The sequence below is a fragment of the Halichoeres trimaculatus genome, unplaced genomic scaffold (genome assembly GCF_033239565.1).
Source record: "Halichoeres trimaculatus isolate MK-OKI-2021-1 unplaced genomic scaffold, fHalTri1.1 fHalTri1_scaffold_4, whole genome shotgun sequence".
NCBI classification, from domain to species: domain Eukaryota; kingdom Metazoa; phylum Chordata; class Actinopteri; order Labriformes; family Labridae; genus Halichoeres; species Halichoeres trimaculatus.
In genome coordinates, this window is record NW_027437182.1 from 40,111,732 (window position 1) to 40,136,650 (window position 24,919).

General features: G+C 46.3%; 1 protein-coding gene across 5 annotated transcripts in view; it reads left to right on the forward strand.

Moving 5' to 3' along the window:
* The window catches only part of szt2 (SZT2 subunit of KICSTOR complex), a 151,421-nt gene that overhangs the window by 18,933 nt on the left and 107,569 nt on the right, over window positions 1-24,919 (forward strand). For all 5 annotated transcript variants that reach the window (XM_074668165.1, XM_074668166.1, XM_074668169.1 and 2 more), the window contains 14 exons: window positions 6,450-6,660; window positions 7,069-7,239; window positions 7,417-7,648; window positions 7,751-7,880; window positions 9,380-9,525; window positions 9,700-9,852; window positions 11,196-11,310; window positions 15,846-16,051; window positions 16,285-16,521; window positions 16,619-16,697; window positions 16,848-16,936; window positions 17,691-17,859; window positions 17,984-18,101; window positions 24,720-24,833. In XM_074668165.1, coding sequence (XP_074524266.1) covers window positions 6,450-6,660; window positions 7,069-7,239; window positions 7,417-7,648; window positions 7,751-7,880; window positions 9,380-9,525; window positions 9,700-9,852; window positions 11,196-11,310; window positions 15,846-16,051; window positions 16,285-16,521; window positions 16,619-16,697; window positions 16,848-16,936; window positions 17,691-17,859; window positions 17,984-18,101; window positions 24,720-24,833 — 2,170 coding nt within the window. The remainder of the gene's footprint in view (window positions 1-6,449; window positions 6,661-7,068; window positions 7,240-7,416; window positions 7,649-7,750; window positions 7,881-9,379; window positions 9,526-9,699; window positions 9,853-11,195; window positions 11,311-15,845; window positions 16,052-16,284; window positions 16,522-16,618; window positions 16,698-16,847; window positions 16,937-17,690; window positions 17,860-17,983; window positions 18,102-24,719; window positions 24,834-24,919) is intronic.

Below are 24,919 nucleotides of genomic sequence, written 5' to 3' on the forward strand. Positions count from 1 at the left end.
AGAGTGAGAGGTAAGATTAAGAGGTCAGAGAGAGAGGTAAGAGTGAGAGGTAAGAGTGAGATGTCAGAGTGAGATGTCAGAGAGAGAGGTCAGAGTGAGAGGTGAGAGGTCAGCGTGAGAGGTCAGCGTGAGAGGTCAGAGTGAGAGGTCAGAGTGAGAGGTAAGAGTGAGAGGTTTGAGTGAGAGGTCAGAGTGAGAGGTCAGAGTCAGAGGTCAGCATGAGAGGTAAAAGTGACAGGTCAGAATGAGAGGTCAGAGTGAGAGATCAGAGTGATAGGTCAGAGAGAAAGGTCAGAGTGAGAGGTCAGAGAGAGAGGTCATAGAGTGAGGTAAGAGTGAGAGGTCAGAGTGAGAGGTCAGAGTGAGAGGTCAGAGTGAGAGGTCAGAGTGAGAGGTAAGTGTGAGAGGTCAAAGGTCAGAGTGAGAGGTAAGAGTGAGTGGTCAGAGTCAGAGGTCAGAGTCAAAGGTCAGCATGAGAGGTAAGAGTGAGAGGTCAGAGAGAGAAGTCATAGAGAGAGGTCAGTGTGAGAGGTCAGAGTCAAAGGTCAGCATGAGAGGTCAGAGTCAGAGGTCATAGAGAGAGGTCAGAGTGAGAGGTCAGAGTGAGAGGTCAGAGTGAGAGGTCAGAGTCAAAGGTCAGCATGAGAGGTAAGAGTGAGAGGTAAGAGTGAGAGGTGAGAGTGAGAGGTCAGAGTGAGAGGTAAGATAAAGAGGTCAGAGTCAGAGATCAGAGTGAGAGGTCAGCATGAGAGGTAAGAGTGAGAGGTCAGAGTGAGAGGTCAGAGTGAGAGGTCAGCGTGAGAGGTCAGAGAGAGAGGTAAGAGTGAGAGGTAAGAGTGAGAGGTAAGAGTGAGAGGTCAGAGTGAGAGGTAAGAGTGAGAGGTCAGAGTGAGAGGTGAGAGGTCAGAGTGATAGGTCAGAGTGAGAGGTCAGAGTGAGATGTGAGAGTGAGAGGTAAGTGTGAGAGGTCAAAGGTCAGAGTGAGAGGTAAGAATGAGAGGTCAGAGTGAGAGGTAAGAGTGAGCGGTCAGAGTCAGAGGTCAGAGTGAGAGGTCAGCGTGAGAGGTCAGAGTGAGAGGTCAGAGTGAGAGGTAAGAGTGAGAGGTAAGAGTGAGAGGTCAGAGTGAGAGGTGAGAGGTCAGAGTGATAGGTCAGAGTGAGAGGTCAGAGTGAGATGTGAGAGTGAGAGGTAAGTGTGAGAGGTCAAAGGTCAGAGTGAGAGGTAAGAATGAGAGGTCAGAGTGAGAGGTAAGAGTGAGCGGTCAGAGTGAGAGGTCAGAGTGAGAGGTCAGAGTCAAAGGTCAGCATGAGAGGTCAGAGTGAGAGGTCAGAACGAGAGGTCATAGAGAGAGGTCAGAGTGAGAGGTCAGAGTCAAAGGTCAGCATGAGAGGTAAGAGTGAGAGGTAAGAGTGAGAGGTGAGAGTGAGAGGTCAGAGTGAGAGGTAAGATAAAGAGGTCAGAGTCAGAGATCAGAGTGAGAGGTCAGCATGAGAGGTAAGAGTGAGAGGTCAGAGTGAGAGGTCAGAGTGAGAGGTCAGCGTGAGAGGTCAGAGAGAGAGGTAAGAGTGAGAGGTAAGAGTGAGAGGTAAGAGTGAGAGGTCAGAGTGAGAGGTAAGAGTGAGAGGTCAGAGTGAGAGGTGAGAGGTCAGAGTGATAGGTCAGAGTGAGAGGTCAGAGTGAGATGTGAGAGTGAGAGGTAAGTGTGAGAGGTCAAAGGTCAGAGTGAGAGGTAAGAATGAGAGGTCAGAGTGAGAGGTAAGAGTGAGCGGTCAGAGTCAGAGGTCAGAGTGAGAGGTCAGCGTGAGAGGTCAGAGTGAGAGGTCAGAGTGAGAGGTAAGAGTGAGAGGTAAGAGTGAGAGGTCAGAGTGAGAGGTGAGAGGTCAGAGTGATAGGTCAGAGTGAGAGGTCAGAGTGAGATGTGAGAGTGAGAGGTAAGTGTGAGAGGTCAAAGGTCAGAGTGAGAGGTAAGAATGAGAGGTCAGAGTGAGAGGTAAGAGTGAGCGGTCAGAGTGAGAGGTCAGAGTGAGAGGTCAGAGTCAAAGGTCAGCATGAGAGGTCAGAGTGAGAGGTCAGAACGAGAGGTCATAGAGAGAGGTCAGAGTGAGAGGTCAGAGTCAAAGGTCAGCATGAGAGGTAAGAGTGAGAGCTAAGATTGAACGGTAAGAGTGAGGGGTCAGAGTGAGGGGTCAGAGTGAGAGGTCAGAGTCAAAGGTCAGAGAGAGAGGTCAGAGTGAGAGGTCAGAGTCAAAGGTCAGAGAGAGAGGTCAGAGTGAGAGGTAATAGTGAGAGGTCAAAGTGAGAGGTCAGAGTGAGAGGTCAGAGTGAGAGGTAAGAGTGAGAGGTCAGAGAGAGAGGTCAGAGTGAGAGGTGAGAGGTCAGAGTGAGAGGTCAGAGTGAGAGGTCAGAGAGAGAGGTAAGAGTGAGAGGTCAGAGAGAGAGGTCAGAGTGAGAGGTCAGAGGTCAGAGTGAGAGGTCAGAGTGAGAGTTCAGAGAGAGAGGTTAGAGTGAGAGGTAAGAGTGAGAGGTCAGAGAGAGAAGTCAGAATGAGAGGTCAGAGTGAAAGGTCAGAGAGAGAGGTCAGAGTGAGAGGTCAGCATGAGAGGTAAGAGTGAGAGGTAGGAGTGAGAGGTCAGAGTGAGAGGTAAGAGTGAGAGGTAAGAGTGAGCAGTCAGAGTCAGAGGTCAGAGTCAGAGGTCAGAGTGAGAGATCAGAGTGAGAGGTCAGAGTCAAAGGTCAGCATGATAGGTCAGAGTGAGAGGTCAGAACGAGAGGTCATAGAGAGAGGTCAGAGTGAGAGGTCAGAGTCAAAGGTCAGCATGAGAGGTAAGAGTGAGAGGTAAGAGTGAGAGGTGAGAGTGAGAGCTAAGATTGAATGGTAAGAGTCAGAGGTCAGAGTGAGAGGTCAGAGTGAGAGGTCAGAGTCAAAGGTCAGAGAGAGAGGTCAGAGTGAGAGGTCAGAGAGAGAGGTAAGAGTGAGAGGTCAGAGTAAGAGGTAAGAGTGAGAGGTAAGAATGAGAGGTCAGAGAGAGAGGTCAGAGTGAGAGGTGAGAGGTCAGAGTGAGAGGTCAGAGTGAGAGGTCAGAGAGAGGTAAGCATGAGAGGTCAGAGAGAGAGGTCAGAGTGAGAGGTGAGAGGTCAGAGTGAGAGGTCAGAGTGAGAGGTCAGAGAGAGAGGTAAGAGTGAGAGGTAAGAGTGAGAGGTCAGAGAGAGAGGTCAGAATGAGAGGTCAGAGTGAAAGGTCAGAGAGAGAGGTCAGAGTGAGAGGTCAGCATGAGAGGTAAGAGTGAGAGGTAGGAGTGAGAGGTAAGAGTGAGAGGTCAGAGTGAGAGGTAAGAGTGAGAGGTCAGAGTGATAGGTCAGAGTCAAAGGTCAGAGTGATAGGTCAGAGTCAAAGGTCAGAGTGATCGGTGAGAGTGAGAGGTCAGCATGAGAGGTAAGAGTGAGAGGTAAGAGTGATAGGTCAGAGTCAAAGGTCAGAGTGAGAGGTGAGAGTGAGAGCTAAGGTGAAGGGTAAGAGTGAGAGGTCAGAGTGAGAGGTCAGAGTGAGAGGTCAGAGTGAGAGGTGAGAGTGAGAGGTAAGAGTGAGAGGTCAGAGTGAGAGGTAAGAGTGATAGGTCAGAGTGAGAGGTAAGAGTGAGAGGTCAGAGTGATAGGTCAGAGTCAAAGGTCAGAGTGAGAGGTCAGAGTGAGGGGTCAGAGTGAGAGGTCAGAGTGAGAGGTCATAGAGAGAGGTCAGAGTCAAAGGTCAGCATGAGAGGTAAGAGTGAGAGGTAAGAGTGAGAGGTGAGAGTGAGAGCTAAGATTGAAAAGTAAGAGTGAGAGGTCAGAGTGAGAGGTAAGATTAAGAGGTCAGAGTCAGAGGTCAGAGTGAGAGGTCAGCATGAGAGGTAAGAGTGAGAGGTCAGAGTGATAGGTCAGAGTGAGAGGTAAGAGTGAGAGGTCAGAGTGAGAGGTAAGAGTGAGAGGTAAGAGTGAGAGGTAAGAGTGAGAGGTCAGAGTGAGAGGTCAGAATGAGAGGTCAGAGTGAGAGGTTAGAGTGAGAGGTCAGAGTGAGAGGTAAGAGTGAGAAGTGAGAGTGATAGGTCAGAGTCAAAGGTCAGAGAGAGAGGTCAGAGTGAGAGGTCAGCATGAGGTAAGAGTGAGAGGTAGGAGTGAGAGGTCAGAGTGAGAGGTAAGAGTGAGAGGTAAGAGTGATAGGTCAGAGTGAGAGGTCAGAGTGAGAGGTAAGAGTGATAGGTCAGAGTGAGAGGTCAGAGTGAGAGGTAAGAGTGATAGGTCAGAGTCAAAGGTCAGAGTGAGAGGTCAGAGTGAGAGGTCAGAGTGAGGGGTCAGAGTGAGAGGTCAGAGTGAGAGGTCATAGAGAGAGGTCAGAGTCAAAGGTCAGCATGAGAGGTAAGAGTGAGAGGTAAGAGTGAGAGGTGAGACTGAGAGCTAAGATTGAACGGTAAGAGTGAGAGGTCAGAGTGAGAGGTAAGATTAAGAGGTCAGAGTCAGAGGTCAGAGTGAGAGGTCAGCATGAGAGGTAAGAGTGAGAGGTCAGAGTGAGAGGTCAGAGTGAGAGGTAAGAGTGAGAGGTCAGAGTGAGAGAGAAGAGTGAGAGGTAAGAGTGAGAGGTAAGAGTGAGAGGTCAGAGTGAGAGGTCAGAGTGAGAGGTCAGAGTGAGAGGTTAGAGTGAGAGGTCAGAGTGAGAGGTAAGAGTGAGAAGTGAGAGTGATAGGTCAGAGTCAAAGGTCAGAGAGAGAGGTCAGAGTGAGAGGTCAGCATGAGAGGTAAGAGTGAGAGGTAGGAGTGAGAGGTAAGAGTGAGAGGTAAGAGTGAGAGGTCAGAGTGAGAGGTAAGAGTGAGAGGTAAGAGTGAGAGGTTAGAGTGAGAGGTCAGAGTGAGAGGTAAGAGTGATAGGTCAGTGTCAAAGGTCAGAGTGAGAGGTCAGAGTGAGAGGTGAGAGTGAGAGCTAAGGTGAACGGTTAGAGTGAGAGGTAAGAGTGAGAGGTCAGAGTGAGAGGTCAGAAAGAGAGGTCAGAGTGAGAGGTTAGAGTGAGAGGTCAGAGTGAGAGGTAAGAGTGAGAGGTCAGAGTGATAGGTCAGAGTCAAAGGTCAGAGTGAGAGGTCAGAGAGAGAGGTCAGAGTGAGAGGTCAGCATGAGAGGTAAGAGTGAGAGGTCAGAGTGAGAGGTAAGAGTGAGAGGTCAGAGTGGGAGGTCAGATTGAGAGGTTAGCATGAGAGGTAAGAGTGAGAGGTAAGAGTGAGAGGTTAGAGTGAGAGTACAGAGTCAGAGGTCAGAGTGAGAGGTCAGAGTGAACGGTAAGAGTGAGAGGTCAGAGAGAGAGGTCAGAGTGAGAGGTAAGAGTGATAGGTCAGCATGAGAGGTCCGAGTGAGAGTTCATAGAGTGAAGTCATAGAGAGAGGTCAGAGTGAGAGGTAAGAGTGAGAGGTCATAGTCAGAGGTCAGAGTGAGAGGTCAGAGTGAGAGGTCAGAGTGAGAGGTCAGAGAGAGAGGTAAGAGTGAGAGGTCAGAGTGAAAGGTCAGAGAGAGAGGTAAGAGTGAGAGGTCATAGTCAGAGGTAAGAGAGAGAGGTCAGAGTGAGAGGTAAGAGTGAGAGGTCAGAGTGAGAGGTCAGAGTGAGAGGTAAGAGTGAGAGGTCAGAGTGAGAGGTCAGAGTGAGAGGTAAGAGTGAGAGGTCAGAGTGAGAGGTCAGAGTGAGAGGTAAGAGTGAGAGGTAAGAGTGAGAGGTCAGAGTGAGAGGTCAGAGTGAGAGGTCAGAGTGAGAGGTAAGAGTGAGAGGTCAGAGTGAGAGGTCAGAGTGAGAGGTAAGAGTGAGAGGTCAGAGTGAGAGGTCAGAGAGAGAGGTAAGAGTGAGAGGTCAGAGTCAAAGGTCAGAGAGAAAGGTCAGAGTGAGAGGTCAGAGTGAGAGGTCAGAGAGAGAGGTAAGAGTGAGAGGTCAGAGTGAGAGGTCAGAGAGAGAGAGGTAAGAGTGAGAGGTCAGAGAGAGAGGTCAGAGTGAGAGGTGAGAGGTCAGAGTGAGAGGTCAGAGTGAGAGGTCAGAGAGAGAGGTAAGAGTGAGAGGTCAGAGAGAGAGGTCAGAGTGAGAGGTGAGAGGTCAGAGTGAGAGGTCAGAGTGAGAGGTTAGAGTGAGAGGTGAGAGGTCAGAGTGAGAGGTGAGAGGTCAGAGTGAGAGGTCAGAGAGAGAGGTAAGAGTGAGAGGTAAGAGTGAGAGGTGAGAGGTCAGAGAGAGAGGTCAGAATGAGAGGTCAGAGTGAAAGGTCAGAGAGAGAGGTCAGAGTGAGAGGTCAGAGTGAGAGGTCAGAGAGAGAGGTCAGAGGGTGTCGTCTCTGACTGAGGTGTCCCAACACTTTTGCCTGTAGTTAAAGTCTGTTTTAAACCAAAGGTAAAACACTGACTTTACTAAAGGAGAAGTCCCTGAAGTCTGATGGATCTGGATCCCTCTAGGTGGGCGGGGCTTACTCCTATGACTGCAGCTTTGGCTACATCCCCAACGTGGAGCTGATGAAGTTCATTTCATTAGCTACCTTTGGTTCGTACCTGCCTAGCTGTCCAGAGATGGATCTTAACAGCCAGGAAATGAATGCTTACCACAAGGCCTTCCTCACCTACTCCTTCCTCAAGACCCCAGAGTCCATGAACTCAGAGTACTTCTGTGGTAAGTGGGGCTTAGGCTCTTTCACTCCCTGAGGAATATTTAAAATATATGATGTTATTACAACACAATACCCATGTGCCAGTTCTTCTGTACCTCTAAATAAAACAGGTTGGTGTCTTATTCACTTTTGCTTGAGAGGCTGATCTGAAATGTGGAATTTGTTTTGTTGTATGCAGAAAACAAACATATTTTATTCAATCAGAGCCATTTGAAACTCAAAAAAAGAAAAATTATGAACAACAGTAATAAATCTTGGTTACCTACATGGTTTCCAAAGCTTTCAATAATGTACCGGCCCCTACATTTTTACAACGTTTCTAAATGTTCTGATGCCATTATTAGTTTTTATCAATGCTTCATACAATGAAAAAGGCCCTGGTAGTAAATGATATCTTTAATATTTTGTAGTTTCCCAGCACAAGCTGTTCAATGAGCACTTGGTGTCAGCCAGCGGTAACCCTGCCCTGGTGATGCGGAGGAAGAAACACACCGAGAAGGAAGTGCATGCTGATCTTATCAGCGTGGTGTCTGTGAGACTGAGAGAAGGCTACACCATCAGAGAGATCAGCCTCACTAAAGGTGAACTGGCAGCCCTCAGTCATCTCAGATAATCTCAGATAATCTCAGATAATCTCAGATAATCTCAGATATAAGTGTTTTTCATTCATTTCCACCTTATAAATGGTAAAATCATGGAGCAAAGAGAGGCACCTTCACATTGATGGAGTGGTTGAGCTTGTACGGTCCTGTTTTCAGGTGGGACTCAGCTGGAGGTGAAACTGGTGTTGCTATGGAAACACAACATGCACATTGAGTACCTGGCAGCTGCCTCCTGGCCTTTGGATCCTGCTAAGAGAACCACCAGGGTGGAAGTGACCATGGAGGGAAGCTATGACATCCTGCATGACATCAGCTGCACCCAGAGGAAACCGATCACGAGCCCATACCGCACCTCAGTCATTCGACGCTTTTGGAACACACTGCAAAGGTATGAAAGGAGCCAAAGACCTGAGGGTCTGCCATCACAGGATGATGGTAAATGAAAAGCTGGATGTATCAGGACCTAACAACACGTTCTGTGTCCTCTCAGTATCAATCAGACGGATCAGATGTTGGTGCACCTCCAGTCGTTTAATTCAGTTCCCGAGAACTACATGATTCCAGAGAGCACCAAAAACGGGGTACCCCTGTTCTACATCCCCCCTGGCTCTACGACTCCGGTACTCTACACACTTCCTCTTTGCTACTCCATGTGAAATCAGTGTTTAAGGTGTTTGGGTCTCACCTGGGTTCATGTCCAGCCTGTGGCCTGTTTTCCTGTCACTCCCCAGCCTCGCCCCCTCTCCTGCTCTGTCCTCCATCCTCTCCGGTCTCATCAGAGGCCGATCAGAGCTGGCCTCCTGTTTCTCAACATTACTACTCACTGGCGCTAGAGCAATGTGCTTTCTCTTGGTTTGATTCTTTTTCGGTTTTAGGGGTGCTGATTCAATCTGAATTTAAATTTCCTACATATTTCCAATTTTCGGTTCTCTTTTTACCACTAGACCATGTGAAAGAGTTGAATGATGACGATGATGTCTACAGACTTTATCTGGAGCCATATTTCCCAAAACTGCTCATCACATGTGTGTCAGTTTCTTGGATTTACTCAGGGGATCTGATGTCACGTTAGTAGATAGTTGAAGAAAAGCATTTCGCCCTCTGCTGGAGAAAAGCAGTAACTTGTTTTGTCCAACCCAGCTTATAAACAAAGACTTAAGTGAAGCATTTAAATTTGAAAAAAAGATATTTGATAAAAAAAACCAAAACAGAATGTATAACTCTTTATGCAACAAAAGTCTTCATGTGAATGAGGGATGGGCACTTCAGGCAAAAGCGCTGTTTAACACCTGCTGGTATCCATTTGAAAATGACCGTTCTCCCCTCAATCACCAGACTTACTTCTTGGAGTGATGGAGCTTGTCACTGACTGTTGATCTGCAGACAGCACCGACTTTCTGCTGCATGCCCTGCTCTCACATGGCTGAGTGTAGTTGTTGTGGAGTTGTGATTTACTAACCTAACCTAGCAGAGTTTGCACTGCACCTCAGTTTCATCTATACAGTGGTAACTCTTCTGACGCCTCCTGCTTAGAACCCATGAAGTCAGAGGGACTGTGAGGCCTCACTGTCACGGTCCGTATTCATACGGAAAATCAAGATCAAGAGAGCTTTTGCCCTTCTGCACTTCTCGATCCATTACTTTATGTTGGGCTTTAAAACCTCAAACCTGTTGCTCCCTGGCTCGGCAATGTTCATTATATGGATTCATTGTCATGGTCAAGTTAAGTACGATCTGGTCTGGACACGGTTTGTTTTATTTTGAGTGTCACTTGGCATTTTTGGTGGTTCCCGTGCACAGCTTCGTGTCCTGCTCGATCTGTGTTTTTTTGTTAAATTCACCCCTCACAGCTCAGGCATCTGGCAAAATGCAGTAGACAGGACAAAGCCATCATTGCCTTTACTATTGGATTTTTATGAAGGGTCATTAACATTAAAAAAATCCAATAGTAAAGGCAATGATGTCTCATAGAGCTGAACCCAGAAACCTTGAGCCTGCTCTGCCTTTATTTTAAATTTGTATATGGATGTGTCAATAATCTTTTCTTTTTTATGTACAAGCTTTAATTATTTTTCTCTTTATCTGTATGTGCACATGTTAAAAATCTTTTGGTTTTTAGGTCCTGTCGTTGCAGCACAGCGGATCCAAAGACTCGGCTCAGGCCCAGTTTGCTTCCTACTGGAAGCCCATCCTCTCCATGGACGCTAACTTCTGGCAGAGATGGCTGCACATGCATCGTATTACCATCATCCTTGAACACGACATGTGAGAAATACCAAGTTACAACTCTACAGTAAAAACTGTAACAAGACAAATCAGCCACACTACTAAAAGACAGTGGTCTCCATCAGAAGTCGAGAAGAGACGTTGTTTCGAGTGATTCTGCTTGCCCAGTTGGTGCCCATTTAGCTTTGTTTATTCACTTCTCTTTCCCTTCAGGCCAATCCCCAAACATCTGCACACAGCTGGAAACAACGGCCGCTACAGCACCATCCAGTGCCGCATCTCCCACTCCGCCCTGACGTCTCTCCTGAGGGACTGGAGCAGCTTCGTGCTTGTGGAGGGTTACTCTTATGTCAAACTTATATTCAGGTGAGCTGGTGGATTGAGGGCTGTCATCAAGTTGTTCTATACTGTATATTAGGCAAATAACAAAATGGAACAAATAAATAATCTTTTCTTACTAGGGGTGGGCGGTAAGGGAAAATGAATATATCTCAATTATTTTTTAAACTTTTATGATAACGATATTCTGACGGTATTGAACAAAAAACACTGTCAAAGTAATTGCTTACCAATAGGACCTCTATGGATGGACACTGCATTTCAGAACAACACTTCTTGTTTATTTTGAAAGTGCTTCATACATCTCTGTAAAACATTGACAACAATGACTAAAATATGACCAAAAGTAAATATTGTGTGTTTCTAAGACTAAATCAGAATTTGCTGTCAGAATTAGCACTGACACAAAGACGTGCATGCATTGACACACACAGACACACACCTGTTTAGCGGACAGAGAGCTGAAAAACACCACATCTCTCAACACCTTCTCTGTAAAGATGGAACTCTCTCTCCTAACCATGTCCAGGCATTCAGCGAATGAGGACTTTCAAGCACCTCTCCTTTGCCTTCTCTGCACTGTCTGTTTATTTTTTTCAAACAGTAATACTAATGGATATAAAATTGCACATCGTTAATGCTATATTTTGGATAATATCGATTGCGATAAATATCCCCCACCACTATTTTTTATTAACAGATATTAACAGAACTTGTCGATTTGTAGGACCTCCTTGGGCCCTGAAAACTGCTTGCATTCTTGCTGGTCTTGTTTTTTGTACTTTTAGACGTTCTCTCTTTTGTTAGTTAGGTCTTCGTGGTTTCCAGCTCTTCCCAGAGACAAACTTTGTGCCATAATTTTTCTTAGTTCAACAAGTCCCCGATCTGTTGAATAGGACTGAAGTCTGGACTTTGACTTGGCTGGTTCATTAGTTCCAGTAATCCAGATTCCCTTTTCTAGGTTAGATAGTCTCTGCAAAGCTTAAAAGTACGCAGTGCTCAAGGTCATTTTCTCCTCAGTGTGTGAATCCAGGACTGATCCCATTGAGCGGTGGCAAACACCTGACACTGATGGCGGCCTAATAAATCTGTTAAGGACTGCATATGGTTTGTTTTAATGATTCATTCAGGATGACCAAACTGAAATAGATTTCTGTGAGTGATCATTGGTAGTGACTAAAACATCTGATAATTATGTTTTAATATCTTTCAGATTTCTTCATCTTTTACACAATTTTAATCAAGATTGACTCCTTTATCTGTCAAACAAAGATGAAACCATCACAGTCAAAGACTCACTGTAACTCCTTGTTGTTTTCCTGAATAATTTAGTTGAAAAATAAAAGTTTGGATGGATTCTTTCTCAACAGTTCCTCTGACCAGCCGCCAACCTCCTTCTACTTGGTTCGTCTCATATCCAAGACCCCCTGCATGGTTCTGCGCTTGGGTTTCCCGATCGGCACGCCAGCACATGTCAGAAACAAGGTGAGGATGAACACACCAGACACGGGGCGGTGTGCACAACAACGGTTTTAGGATCAAACACAAAAGTATTGTTGTGTTTTGGCCTCTCCTTTGCACAGAAACTGCGTTTTAAGCTTTGGACACACTAAGCTGGGTGTTTTCAGAAATGGATATCCCCCCTCATTGGTTTTTGAAAACACTTTAGTTCACACGTAGCTGGGTAAATCTGCTAATAAGTGCAGCTGTGATGTGTTGTTGGTGAACATTTCATTCAAAACGAATGAATTACCTGGGTGAACGAACTGAACTAAATCACTTTCTGAAAAGATTCGTTCACTTCTCAACTTCAGTTGCGCCCTCCTCTCTTCCGTCTTCTGTCACTGTCTCTACCCTGAGAGTTGGCCAAACTTGCCATCCCTCTCCCTTTCCTGTCAGTGATATTCGGTTGGAAGCCCAGCTCCTGCAGTCACGTGCTGAAGTGTCCTTAAGCAAGACACTGAACCCCAAATTGCTCCCACTGTTGGTCAGTGGTGTGTGGATGGGTGTGATTGTGTTAGATAAAACTTATGGTTTCCATAGGAAATCCTCTGCCCTCAGTGTGTGTATGTGGTGCGTATGAGACTAGCAGTGTAAAGTGCTTTGAGTGGTCTGACAGACAGAAAAGCGCTTTAGAAGTACTGGTCCATTTACCATTTCCCATGAACAGAACAGCCAGGGTAAATAAATGTGATTGCTTTAGTAGCTTTCAGTTTGCAAACTGTAGTTATATCCCACTAAATTCTTAGCTCATTGGCTGTTCTCATTTCCATCCCAAGCAGAACTAAACGTTCAGCCGTGTTTCAGCTTAATAAATTCTGATTCGAAGCCAGAACTGTGGATCGGTACCAAACGATTCAGTGAACGAATCTTTTTACTGAACTGATTCTAATGATTGGGTACACTGAAAAGAACCATTTTTCCTATCACTAAAGTGCAACTCGAGGCATGTCAAACCCATAACAAGCAGTGTTTTTCAGACATAAAGCCCATGCCAGCCAATCAGAATGAACCTCCGTCATTCAGCTGTGAGGTTGCAGCACCAAAAGCTCAGTTTCCTGGCATATACATGAAACCGGAGTTGTCCAAAATCTTCACTTTGGCCAGAGTTTTCAGAAAACATAGTTTTTAGTGATGTAAAATTGCTGTTATGTGTGGACGACAGGACAAAATGTACAAAATGATTTGTGGTTTCCCAGATACTACGTCTGGACGTGGCCTTAGTTGACTGAAAATGTATACTTTCGAAAAACAGCCTTTAGAGTGAAACTTTCTAAAACGCCACCACCAGCCTTGCTGTAAAGACAAAAAGCCGGAGTTTTCAGTACAAATGCTGATGTCGCGCTCTGCTTTGGGGATTACACTTTCATTGTGGCAACTTGAATTGCCTTGTGTAAAAAAAAATTACAGTAACAATGGTGGACAACCATGTTTTTCATGTGCTGCTGACTGCCTCTGAACAAAATCTGCATCTGTTGCCCCACTTCTGCAAAAACACCTGGTTGGTACGACAGGGTCACAGATCATTTTCTTGAAAAAGAACGGAGGGTAGAATTTAGGTTTATATTAATAAACAAAAATGTATGATGTAGATGTAGAAAAAAATGAGCTTCCCGTCCCTGACTGACCAGCAGCCGTCACTATGGCATACAAACTACAGTGTTTTGAGTCCCTCTGTGTTTCTGTGTAAATGCAGATTTGTTTTTATTGTTCTTTGGGTTTTCAGGTGAAACGCTGCTGTGTAAATGTCCCCACAGTTTCTGTGAAATATTTTCAATATTATATGACAGCAGACGTGAAAAATTAAAATGAAAACTAACCTAAAGTAGAGCTTTCTGATTTATGTTGATCTGTCAGCTAACAGATCAAATTACAGCTGTTTTATGCTATCTATATAAACAACATCACATCATCCATAACAGATTGTAACTTCCACCTTTGTGCTGATGATACAATTCTTTACTGTTTTGCCCATACTGCCCAGTCAGTCGTTCAGACCCTTCGGCAAAACTTCAATCAACCACAACATGCTCTGTTTGACTTAAGTGTCTCAATCCAAGTAAAACTAAATCCATGTTATTCTCCAGAGCCACAAACATCACTGACAGTAGTTTTCATATCACCCCCTCACAGCACACAGCATTGACAGAGTATCTGACTATAAGTACCTTGTTATTTGGGTAGAGCAAAAACTCACCTTCAGATTTCATGTTGATTCCCTGGCCCGCAAACTAAGACAAAAAGTTGATTTTTTTTACAGGAACAAAACTAATTTCCCACTGCGAAGTAGAAAGTGTGTTATTGAAGCTGTCTTTTTATCTGTTTTAGATTAAGGTGATGTTGATTATAGAAATACCTCTGCCTCTACTCTTAGAGCGGGGTCACACTGGCCATCCAGACCGTGGCGTGCCTAAGCACGATGGCCCCCCTGCAGCGCTGTTCCCCAGCTGGAGAGTACGGCCAGAGGTCACACTACACCAATATGAGAGGTCTTGCGCCGGGTATCACACACGCGCACAGCCCGCCTTCGTCATCGTGAAGCATCTGTTTACATGAAGTGTGATCTCATCAGAGTCAGCACAATGAGACACAGAGAGCACTGCTACAACTTTAGAGACTTTTGGACTTATATTAAGTCGTTTTTGCCCGACACAGCCCTCTAACACCCCCGCTTTGTTTAAAATGATTGTGAGAGATGTGCTCGTGTTGATCATATGTTGTGCGCCTGCGCCGGCCTTCGCCGTGCGCACAGGGCGTGACCGGCGTACTTTGCAAGTTTCCTGCAGTGCCAAGAGAGGCGCAGTCAAGGTGCAGAGGAGCGCAGAGCTGCGCGTCCACGCCTCCCTCCCCGCAAATGGGAGAGAGGGAGGAGAAAAGCCGTGAGTGAGTTTAACACAGCCGAGCGCTGTTTTCACCAATCGAATGAGCGCCTCTCCTCACCTTTAAATGTCCTGCGGCCGAGGCGCAGCATCTGATTGGTCTGAGTCATCTCCTGCACCGGGGAAACAGTGCTGGTAGTGGAGACGGTCAGAGCCGCTGTCCCTGCAGCAGGAAAATAGATAGCGGGGCGCATCTGAGGACACGAAGCGCGTCACCTTGTGGGCCATCTCCCAGGACTGGATTTGATCTGTTCCTTTGTCATTAATAGGAGTACAAAATGAGAGACAGTTACACAGCTGGATTATCCATTCAGAATACTTTTGATCCACCTGCACTCCTGGTTTGTCATCACCAAATAGCAGAACCTTTGGTGATATACTGTATACTCTCCCAGTGTCTCCGCCTCATCCTCCTTACAATAATGTACTCCATCTTTTTAGATCAGGTTAAAAATAAAGACTAAAACAGAGAAATATGGGAAATGACGGGTAAATCCCGAGTGAAATACATTTATTTTGTTTGTTTTTTTCTTCGTCTTTTCTCTCCCTCTTTTCTTTGAATTAAATGAAATGAGAGAACCAGATATATACTCAGTATCAGATGTTAAGGCTGTTTATTGTTTAATTGTAAGATGTGCATCAAACTTCCAGCTGCCGTCAGGTTAACTTTCCATTATGACAAACGGCTTTAATCTGACATCAGATGTGACTGGAAAATTAACATAGATATAAATGTCTTTGCTGGTTCAGACAGTTACATTAAACAGTGATTGCTGTGATTGTTTACAGCATTAAAATATGTCTGACACTCTGGAAACCTGCCTCTGAGGCTTTGATGACATGTGCGCACATGTGCGCCTGTCACCAAATAACAGCTGCGTGGGGTGCGCTCCGCCTTGAGCCGAGGATAGACCAGGTTGGAGCTGGCGAGCTTTCAGCGCACTTTTTTGGCATGAAATTGTCACTGCGCCAACATGAATCTGCTGACACCTCCCCCTGGTGCGCCGTCAACTCCCCCTGGCGCGCCGTCAAACCCACCTCTGCGCAGACGGTCTACCAAATTGTCAAATTGGCAGCGCATGGTGGTGCGCAGCACGAAATTAGCACTGCGCAGGCTGCGCCAGGCTTGCGCCCCCTGCGCTGCGCCAGGAAATTAGAGCCCTATATGTCAAAATACCAATGGGCAGATGTTTCCAAACAGGAAGAGAAAAGTAAAGGTAAGGCAGACTCAAGGCTGACTTCAGCATAATGACAGCAAGGTCCCAAACAGCTCAAAGCATTGCTATAACCACTTTGAGACACTGGCTTACTTCAGTTAGTATATGATAAAACAACACATCTACGTCATGTGTCGTGCAATTTTTACTTTTTATAAAATTTATGACCTGAGATATCCAGATTCAGTGACCAATTTCATATTTATTCACTAAAAACTCAATTTGATTTTGCTGACAGAGAAAACCTGCAGAACTCCTTTTTGGACAGAGGAAATTCACAGGAGTTAATAAAGGAACTGATAGGGCAACACATTGATAAGCAGAATCGTTAAGGGCAACATAACCTCATCAGGACATGCATCTAATCATGGGTTGCTTGTTTGTCTCCATGGTAACCTGACATGACATTTGTCTTTTTTGTCAGATTGTGGAGGAGTTGCGTGAGCAGATCCTTAAACTTCGCTTCCCTCATCGCGTTCAAAACAAGGAGGCAACTCCAAAGACCAAAAGGAAAGTTGTTGGCCACCCGTCACCGTCCAAATCTCCTTCTATCCCTGCCCCTAAGCCCACGCTGTCAGACAGACCATGTGTGGTGGTTCTCAACAAGCCCCTGGAGAAGCTTCTGATAAGGTTGGTACAAAACGTCCCAGGGCTGGACCTGCTCCTCCAACGGTCTGTATGCTTTGTTTGTTCCACAGTGTTGGAGCTGAATTATCCCTCTCAGAGGCCAGTGAGCAAAGTGAGGCTCACAGTGATTTCTGGACAACACCAAACGCTTGTTGATGTTCAGTCTGTTCGGTCTGTCCAGTTTAAAAGCTTCCAGCTGAACACCTTTGATGAAATGAGCCTCCCACACCTTCTAGGTATGAGAAGCTACCGCTGGACCTTCGGACTCCGTTTATTTTCCACATGGAGAACGTTCCTCCGCCCTCAAACAACGCCATCCCGCTCAGCATGGCAGCCAACCGCACAGCGTCCTCCACGCTGGCCTCTCTGTCCCGTTACTTCCTGCACCAGCGCTGGGTGTGGGCTGTGCAGAGCAGCCAGGGGCTGACGGTGGCCATGCAGGCTGTGGCTCACATCCTGTCCATGCTCTCTGAGTAAGTTCACTCTTTTCACACTGTGGAGTTTTAACAGCAATGCCTCAGCTCACAGAGGAACACGAGGAACAGATCGCCTGTTCCATCTTCTCCACAGGATCCGTCTGTCAGAGGGCTTTCACTTCGCTGCCAGTGGAGACGGCATCGTGAACATGGTGATAGAGCTGCCGATGAGGGTACAGTGCATCAAATATATGCAAACACAATACACTGAGGTTTCCTATTTTTAACATGTGCTTGTATACTGTAAAAAGAATGATTTTGATGAACAAATCTGTTTTTCACCGTCTTTAGTTTTTGCTTTAAAATGTTCTTCTTATCCTCAGGCTGTATCAGGGGACACCGACAGAGAGAGTCACTCTTGCATTGTTCAGTACATCCTCTTTCCACCTCACTCCACATCAACTAAAGACAGGTATGAACCAAAAATTAACCTGACCTTGTTCTAAAATAAGCCCTAAAGTTCAGCTTTTTTGTTGGTCTTCCCTGCTGTGTGTCTTCCTGTCTCAGTGCCCACTGTATTCAGCAAGACGGCCCCTGAAATTAAAAGAATGTAAATTTGTTGCTCTGAAACGTGTCAGTGACGAACAAAGCTATCATCATCGTCATCATCTTTAAGCTCAGGACCATCTGTACTCTGCCCTCACTAGGTGGGTATATTTTTAGAAAGAAGATCAATCAAAACAATGACAAGATTCATTGTGACAGCGACATTTCTCCGCACCGTGCTGCTCGTCTCCCAAGACATGAGGCGAGCCTGATTGTACGTGAGCGAAACACAACTCCTACAAAGAAACGTATCAAACACCCCCGTCCAAATTCATGCCATACATGGGGATTGGTACACTTCTACTGGAGTTTCTAACATCTAACCAAGCTTCGTTTGGTTTCAATAGACGACCCTCTGTCTCCCATTTCTCTTTAACATGGACTGTGCTTTGTGGTGTCTTTATCATGAGTCCCTCATAAAGTTTAGGAGTCATACCTTATTTGAGTCACTGTAGCAAGCACTTATAAAGAATTTCAAAATCGGGTTGTCAGGGTCTGTCTTACTTCTTGTGTTGTGTTTAAAATAACTCTGCTCTGATTTGACCATATTTCCTTTTCAGGTAATGAAAGAGCAGCGGTGTATTAACCAGGTTTCTGTTTTATGTCATGTTGGATTCCAGCTTCTCCACTGACGACGACAATGACACTGAAGTGGAGGCTGTAGACATGGACACGGAGCTCAACCTTGTGACAGAGTGTTGGGTTGAACCGCAGAGCGGCACGGTGATGAACTGCATGGAACAGCATCTCCACTTCAAGGGCTTCACGTACCAGGAGATCCCTCAGGCGGTGTGTGAAGGCAGCACCACAGCCCCCCCCCCCCGATCATCAGAGCCGAGGCTCTGGGTACAGGGGAACAGAACTCTGTGTGTGTCTGTTTCTCTGTGTCTCACTGTTTGTCTTTGTTTTATAGATATTTCCCAGAGATCTGGCCTGTATGTCCACCATGATGACCTTTGAGTATTTGATCCAGCTGTGCCAGAACAAGGACCAGGTCTGCTCTTTGCCAGCTGGACTCAAAGATGTGAGAGGTAATAAAAAAACTTCTGGCTTTTTCTAACATGATTTTTTTCCTAGCATTTCTAACATTTCTGACATTTTTATAACATAGTGCAACACAAAAATACCCAAAGTTTAAATCTGTTAGAGTCAGTAAACAAACCAAAGTCTGTCTGTACGGTCTGACTGAACTCCCTCTGGACTGTCCACAACCTGCTGGTCTACAGCTAAAGCTCTGAACATTCAGCAGGCACTCAACAACTCTTCATCTGACACCTATAAATGAATGGATTGATCAGGATGTGAAGATGAGAGAGTTCAAAAACACATCAGAGGACACCAGACCAGATCAAAGTGAGGAAATGAAGCAGGAAAGACAAAATGAGCATTAAAATAGTTTAGAATTATGATAATAATTCAAAATAGTCTAACAATCCTGATCAAAACCAGATCCTGATCCTGACATTAAGTTTGCTGATGTTTAGGCAGCAGGTAGCACTGCAGAAAACTGACCACTGATCATCTAGGATCAGAGACACCTGAGGGACAGGTGAGCTGTGATTTCATCAGTCTGTGATGATGGAACAAGGAGGTTAGAGCACTGAGGGACTGATTTGGCCCTTCGGTGACTGAGCGCCCTGAGAGTGGCAGCCAGTCACAGCAGCTCCTCACAACTTTTCGCTTTTTCTACTTTTTACGTCATTCCTTGCTTTTATTACTTTCTTTCTTTTTAGCAGTTGTGTTGTGTTTGCACAACTCAGTCATGGATGTGCATTACATGACACTGCTATTTATCTTGGTACTCATTTTTGGAGTTTTTAAGTCCGCTACTGGTAACCCGTTCAGCAGCCCCATTGTTTACCGCCGTGAACAGCTGTTGGCGCTGCGCCAGGATGGGCCACCTCACTAGGTGAGACTGAGCATCCCCATAAAGCTCCGCAGGAGAAGGAGGGGATGCAGGGCCAGGGTGAAGCATCGGACGAAGAGGAGACGCTACAAGCCAGCCGTCCCGTCCATCATCATGGGAAACGTGAGGTCTCTCCCTAACAAGATGGAAGAGCTCTCAGTGCTGACTCAGCTGCAGTGGGAGTACCATGAGTGTTCACGGAGTCATGGCTGAACAAACTCACCCCAGCCCGCACGTAACTCTGGACGGATTTCACCTCGTCAGAGCGGACCGGAGTGTGAGAGAGAGCGGTAAGAAGAAGGGAGGGGGACTGGAGATGTGTGTGAGTGTGAGATGGTGTAATGCTGGACACATCAGCGTTAAAGAACAGCGCTGCACTAAGGACATTGAGATGCCGGCGGTTAGTTTGCGGCCATATTATCTGCCAAGGGAGTTTTTGCACGTCATCGCAATCACAGTGTACATCCCCCCCCCTCGGCTGATGCTGCTGCAGCCTGTGAGCTCCTCCATGGTGAAGTGTCCAAGCTGCAAACATCTCACCCTCAGTCCCTGATCATCTCTGGGGACTTTAATCATACTTCGCTCTCCTCCACTCTCCCTACCTTCAGCCAGTACGTGGACTGTACAACCAGGGACAATAAAACTTTGGACTTACTGTGTGCAAACACCACGGATGCATACACCTCCTCCCCCCTCCCCCCGCTGGGCCGCTCTGATCACAGCCTGGTGAGACTGCAGCCCATTTACATACCTATGGTGAAGAAACAACCCCCACCATCAGGTATGTAAAGAAGTGGTCTGATGAGGCCACTGGGGCGCTGCAGGACTGCTTTGAGACCACAGACTGGGATGTTCTGTGCGGCCCACACGGTGAGGACACGCCATGACAGACTGCATCACAGAATATATTAAATTCTGCACAGAGAACACTGTACCCACCAAGACAGTACGGTGTTTCTCTAACAGCAAACCCTGGGTGACCCCTGAACTTAAAGCCCTGCTGAAGGAGAAGAGGAGGGTTTTTGGATCGGGGGACAAAGAGGAGCTGAGGAGGGTGCAGAAGGAGCTGAAGAGACGGATCAGGGAAGGAAAGGCCAGCTACAGGACCAAGATGGAAAACCTCTTGCAACAGAACAGCACAAAGGAGGTCTGGAGAGGCCTAAAAACCATCTCAGGTCACAGCAGAGGCCACGGGCGGGGACCTGAGGCAGGAGATCAGGAGTGGGCTAATGAGCTGAATTTGTTTTTCAATAGATTTGACTCTGCTCCCACTCCTCCCCCCACTCATTCCCCCACTCTTCCTAGAAACGACCCGTCTGCTTCTTCTTAACACCGTCTCAGCTCTCCATCAGCCCCATCATCACCCCCATCATTACCCCCACCCCTCACATCCTCCACCACCACCCCTGCCCCCGGTCTCTCCATAACGGCAGATCAGGTGAGAAGTGAACTGAGGAAGATGAAGGCGAGGAAGGCCACGGGTCCTGACGGCATCAGCTCCAGACTCCTGAAGGACTGTGCAGACCAGCTCTGTCAGGTGCTACTGCACATCTTCAACCTGAGCCTGAGCCTGGAGAGGGTCCCAACACTGTGGAAGACTTTCTGCGTGATTCCTGTCCAAAAGACAGCGCACCCCAGGGAGCCCAACCACTTCAGACCTGTGGCCCTCACTTCTCACCTGATGAAGACCCTGGAGAGGATCGTCCTGAGGAACCTCCGCCCCATGGTGAGCTCTCATCTGGATCCTCTGCAGTTCGCATATCAACGGAACATGGGGGTGGACGACGCTGTCATCTACCTCCTGCAGAGATCCCTGTCTCACCTGGAGAACGCCGGCAGCACTGTGAGGGTCATGTTTTTGGACTTCTCCAGTGCTTTCAACACCATCCAGCCTTCACTGATCAGGGGGAAGCTTGAAGGAGCGGGGGTTGACTGTCACCTGGCTGCATGGACTGTGGATTACCTCATCAACAGACCGCAGTTTGTGAGGCTCCAGGACTGTGTGTCTGACATGGTGATCTGCAGCACAGGAGCACCACAGGGGACAGTGCTCTCCCCCTTCCTCTTCACCCTGTACACCTCAGACTTCCCCTACAACTCTGGGAGCTGTCACCTCCAGGAGTTCTCTGCTGATACAGCCATCATCGGATGCATATCTCAGGGGGACAAGCGGGAAAACAGGACTGTCATCACTGACTTTGTCGACTGGTGTGACATGAACCTCCTTCAGCTCAACGCCAGTAAGACAAAGGAGATGGTCGTGGATTTCCACAGGAGGAGGACACCCCAGACTGCACCTGTGAGCATCCAGGGTCTGCACGTTGAGATGGTGGGGTCCTACAGATTCCTGGGTGTTCACCTCAACAATAAACTGGACTGGACACACAACACAGACATCCTGTACAAGAAGGCCAAAGTGGTCTCCACCTGCTGAGGAGACTGAGGTCCTTTGGAGTGTGCAGGACTCTGCTCAGAACCTTTTATGACTCTGTGGTAGCTTCAGCACTTTTCTATGCAGTGGTCTGCTGGGGAGCAGGGAGCACAGAGAGGGACAGGAAGAGACTTAACAGACTGGTCAGGAGGGCTGGCTCTGTCCTGGACCGCTCCCTAGACTCCCTAGAGGAGGTGGGTGAGAGGAGGGTGCTGGCTAAGCTGGCATCCATCATGGACAATCCCGCTCACCCACTACAGGAGACTGTGGGGGAATTGAGTAGCTCCTTCAGGAGCAGACTCAGGTGGGCTTTACATGAGTACGAATTTCTACGAGTCCGGTAAAATAAACTATCGATCCGGTGATATTGACACACGGAGACGCGTATTTGTCCATGACTCTGCATCTTTTTTGAAAACGGGTCTGCAGGTGGATTTCTGTGTATTCGTCTTCATGCCGTACTTGGTATAAACAGATAAGTCTGGAAAAGACGGTGACCTCATAGTACCCCTTCTCCTCCCCGCCCCCCACCCACGTTGTCACACACAACAACACCAACAACAGCGACAGGCGGACTGATTCTAATATTGTTCCAGCAGCTACAAATATTGCTTTGACTATTATATCAACATTTTCTCAGAGAGCATGAACAACACCAGCTACGGCAACAACAAGTGCTCATGCAGAGACGCAGCATGTTACGCGTGCATGAGCACTTGTTGAGGTGGAATCCGCCTCGGAGCTGAACCAGACGGGCAACCCTATGACAGTTTTGTGTTGTCATGTAAATGCACACGCCTATGCACAATAGGATGTGTAAACAGCGATACATGTTTTGATGCCGACACCAAGACGATACGGGGCCGTCCTCGTGTGAGGAGGGCCTTAGACTCCCACCCTGCAAGACGGAGCGCTACTTCAGGTCATTCCTCCCTTCTGCAATAAGACTGTATAACACACACCTGAAATAACACCATAATGACATCAAGCCTTTATTACACACAGGCCTTTTTGCACTGCATTCCAGTACTCACTGTAAATTCTCATTGTCAAGTGCTTTTCATTTTCATTCTCCAGTACCAATCTTGTATATATACCTCACTCCTATAAAAATAGTTATATTTTTTCTACTTTTCTGTACTTCTTATATTCTTTATATTTCTTCAAATTTTTAATTTTATATTCTATTATCATTATTCTATTTTTATTGTTATTGCATTACTGCACTTTTTTTGTGAGCTGCTGTGACAAAAAAAAACAACAATTCCCCCAAGGGGATCAATAAAGAGTATTCTATTCTATTCTATTCTATTCTATTCTATTCTATTCTATTCTATTCTATTCTATTCTATCCTGTTCTATTCTATTCTATTCTATTTTACAGAAATCACTAAAAGAAAGCGTTAACAGAGCATTCAGATGATACTGTCAGGGTTAATAAATATGTCAGAGCTGCTGGTTGTTGGTTATTTTTGGATGATTGTGGCTTTAGCTTTGCTGTTGTCCTGTATGGGGCGAACTCTCCTTTACTTCCTACCTCTTTACTTTTATATGATCAGTCTGTCAGAGCTGCTGGACCTTGGTCATTTTAATCAACTCAAATCTGTCCCTCTTTGAAAAGTTTGGACAGTCCTGGTTTCAGAAAACAGACGTGCCTGTCAGCACTAAACTCTTTGATGATGGTTGCTGTGCATGTGTTTGCACTCACATGTTTATTTCTTTATTTCCTTTTGTTTTCTGTTTTTTAAAGTTTGAGATAGATAAATGAATTAAAAAAAATAATATATTATGTATATATATATGTGTTTGAAATGTGACAACCAAGGGCCGTCATTCGGTCCGGAATAAATTGAAGCCTATGCTAAAGTGCTAAACGTTGCTGTTCATCCAGCCCCTCTTGGGGCTGGCTGCAGAAAGACCCAAAGTCAGGTACACACTCAGCCATAAAAACAGACGTTAACAGCATTAAAAACATATTTACAGCCTGGTTCAAAAACAGCTTGGGTCTGAAATGCTGATTTCTCTATCAGCACACACTCTACAGGAGGTGGATTTTTTCTAACTCTGCGGTTTAGAAGTTATTAGAATTGATGATTGATTGTTTAATCAGAGGCACAGCTCAGGTCACGTGATTGTCGGCGCCCTGTAGCTGTTCCACAGGAAACTCACAGCCAGCGTCTAACAAATGTGGCTGTGTCCGCATTGGCTTCATTTCATGGTTTCAGGAACAGACGGGTGATGTTACGGGGGCTACGTCCTTGTTTTATACAGTCTTTGGTGACAACAAGCTAACTTTGTCAGTTTGTATGTTGTTTAGCAGCTGTCTATATTTAGCTCAGCTGGCAGCCCGGCGCTCTGACACGTGTCTGTAACGTGTAAAGTTAGTGAATCCTGGTTCTGTCCTACCAGAGCTCATCTACCAACTCCAACCTCACCAAGCAGAGCTAACGTAACCTGGCTCTTCATTTTATTGATAGACTCTCAAGTTTGAACAGACCACTGCAGAATAACTGCTGACTGTGGGTTGGAGTCAACATTAGCACTAACAGATTAGCCCTTTTAGCCTTTAGCTCGTGTGTTAGCCTTTAGCCTGTGCTCTATCTCTCTCCTGTTTCTCTTTCTTCTGCTCTTCTGTCCTTTTTCTGTCTGACAGCTAGGCTCCAGTGTCCACCATCACTACAACATTAATCACAGGAATCATTTTCAGTAGAGAAAAACCCAGATCTCTCTTCTCTCTGCTGAACTTCATCAGCCAGCGTGGTGTTGTCATAGAACCTTAGGCGCGCTGTAAATTAATCTGGTCCCATGTAAATAAATGATATAAAACAGACTCTAACGTCAGTATCATGATGTGTCTGAGAGCCAACATGGAGTCCCATTGGAGGGAAAACAAAAGATAAACAAAGACAGAACTGACGATTCTAACATCAGAGTGGACAGAAAGTTTCTGATTGTCACGGTCACCCTGCCTGTCCCCATCACACTTCATGGCTCGGACTGTGACCCACTTTAAGTTTAATGTTCCACCTTTTTTCCAGCCCATATCAGGTCTTGGTTTTCAGAGTAGCAGGTCTGGTACATGTTTTCCCTTTTCTCTGTCCCTTTAGCACTGTTCCATTTGAAGCATACTGTTCCATTTGAAGCATACTGTTCCATTTGAAGCATACATTTGTCTTTTCAGGGGTTAAAGAGTGAACTCTGATGGTGTCAGTAACGCTCTTAAAGCCCAGGGATGGATTACAGCTCAGTCCTGATGTTAAACCCAGAGGTGTTGCTGAACTAAATGATAAAATGGTTGTTTTGTGTCCACAGGGGAAGCTCTGGGATCGGTGGAGAGCATCCACATGGTTCCTTTTCAGTTTGACCTCATTCAGCTGCTCCCAAAGTGCCAGCAGGTGGAGCTCTTCTTCCTCAGCTTCAGCACAGGTGTGTATGCATCAGGTTGAAAACCCTGTTTACCTTCACATCCATATTTTCTCTCTGTTTGGTAAGTATGATGTGTTCCCCTGTCC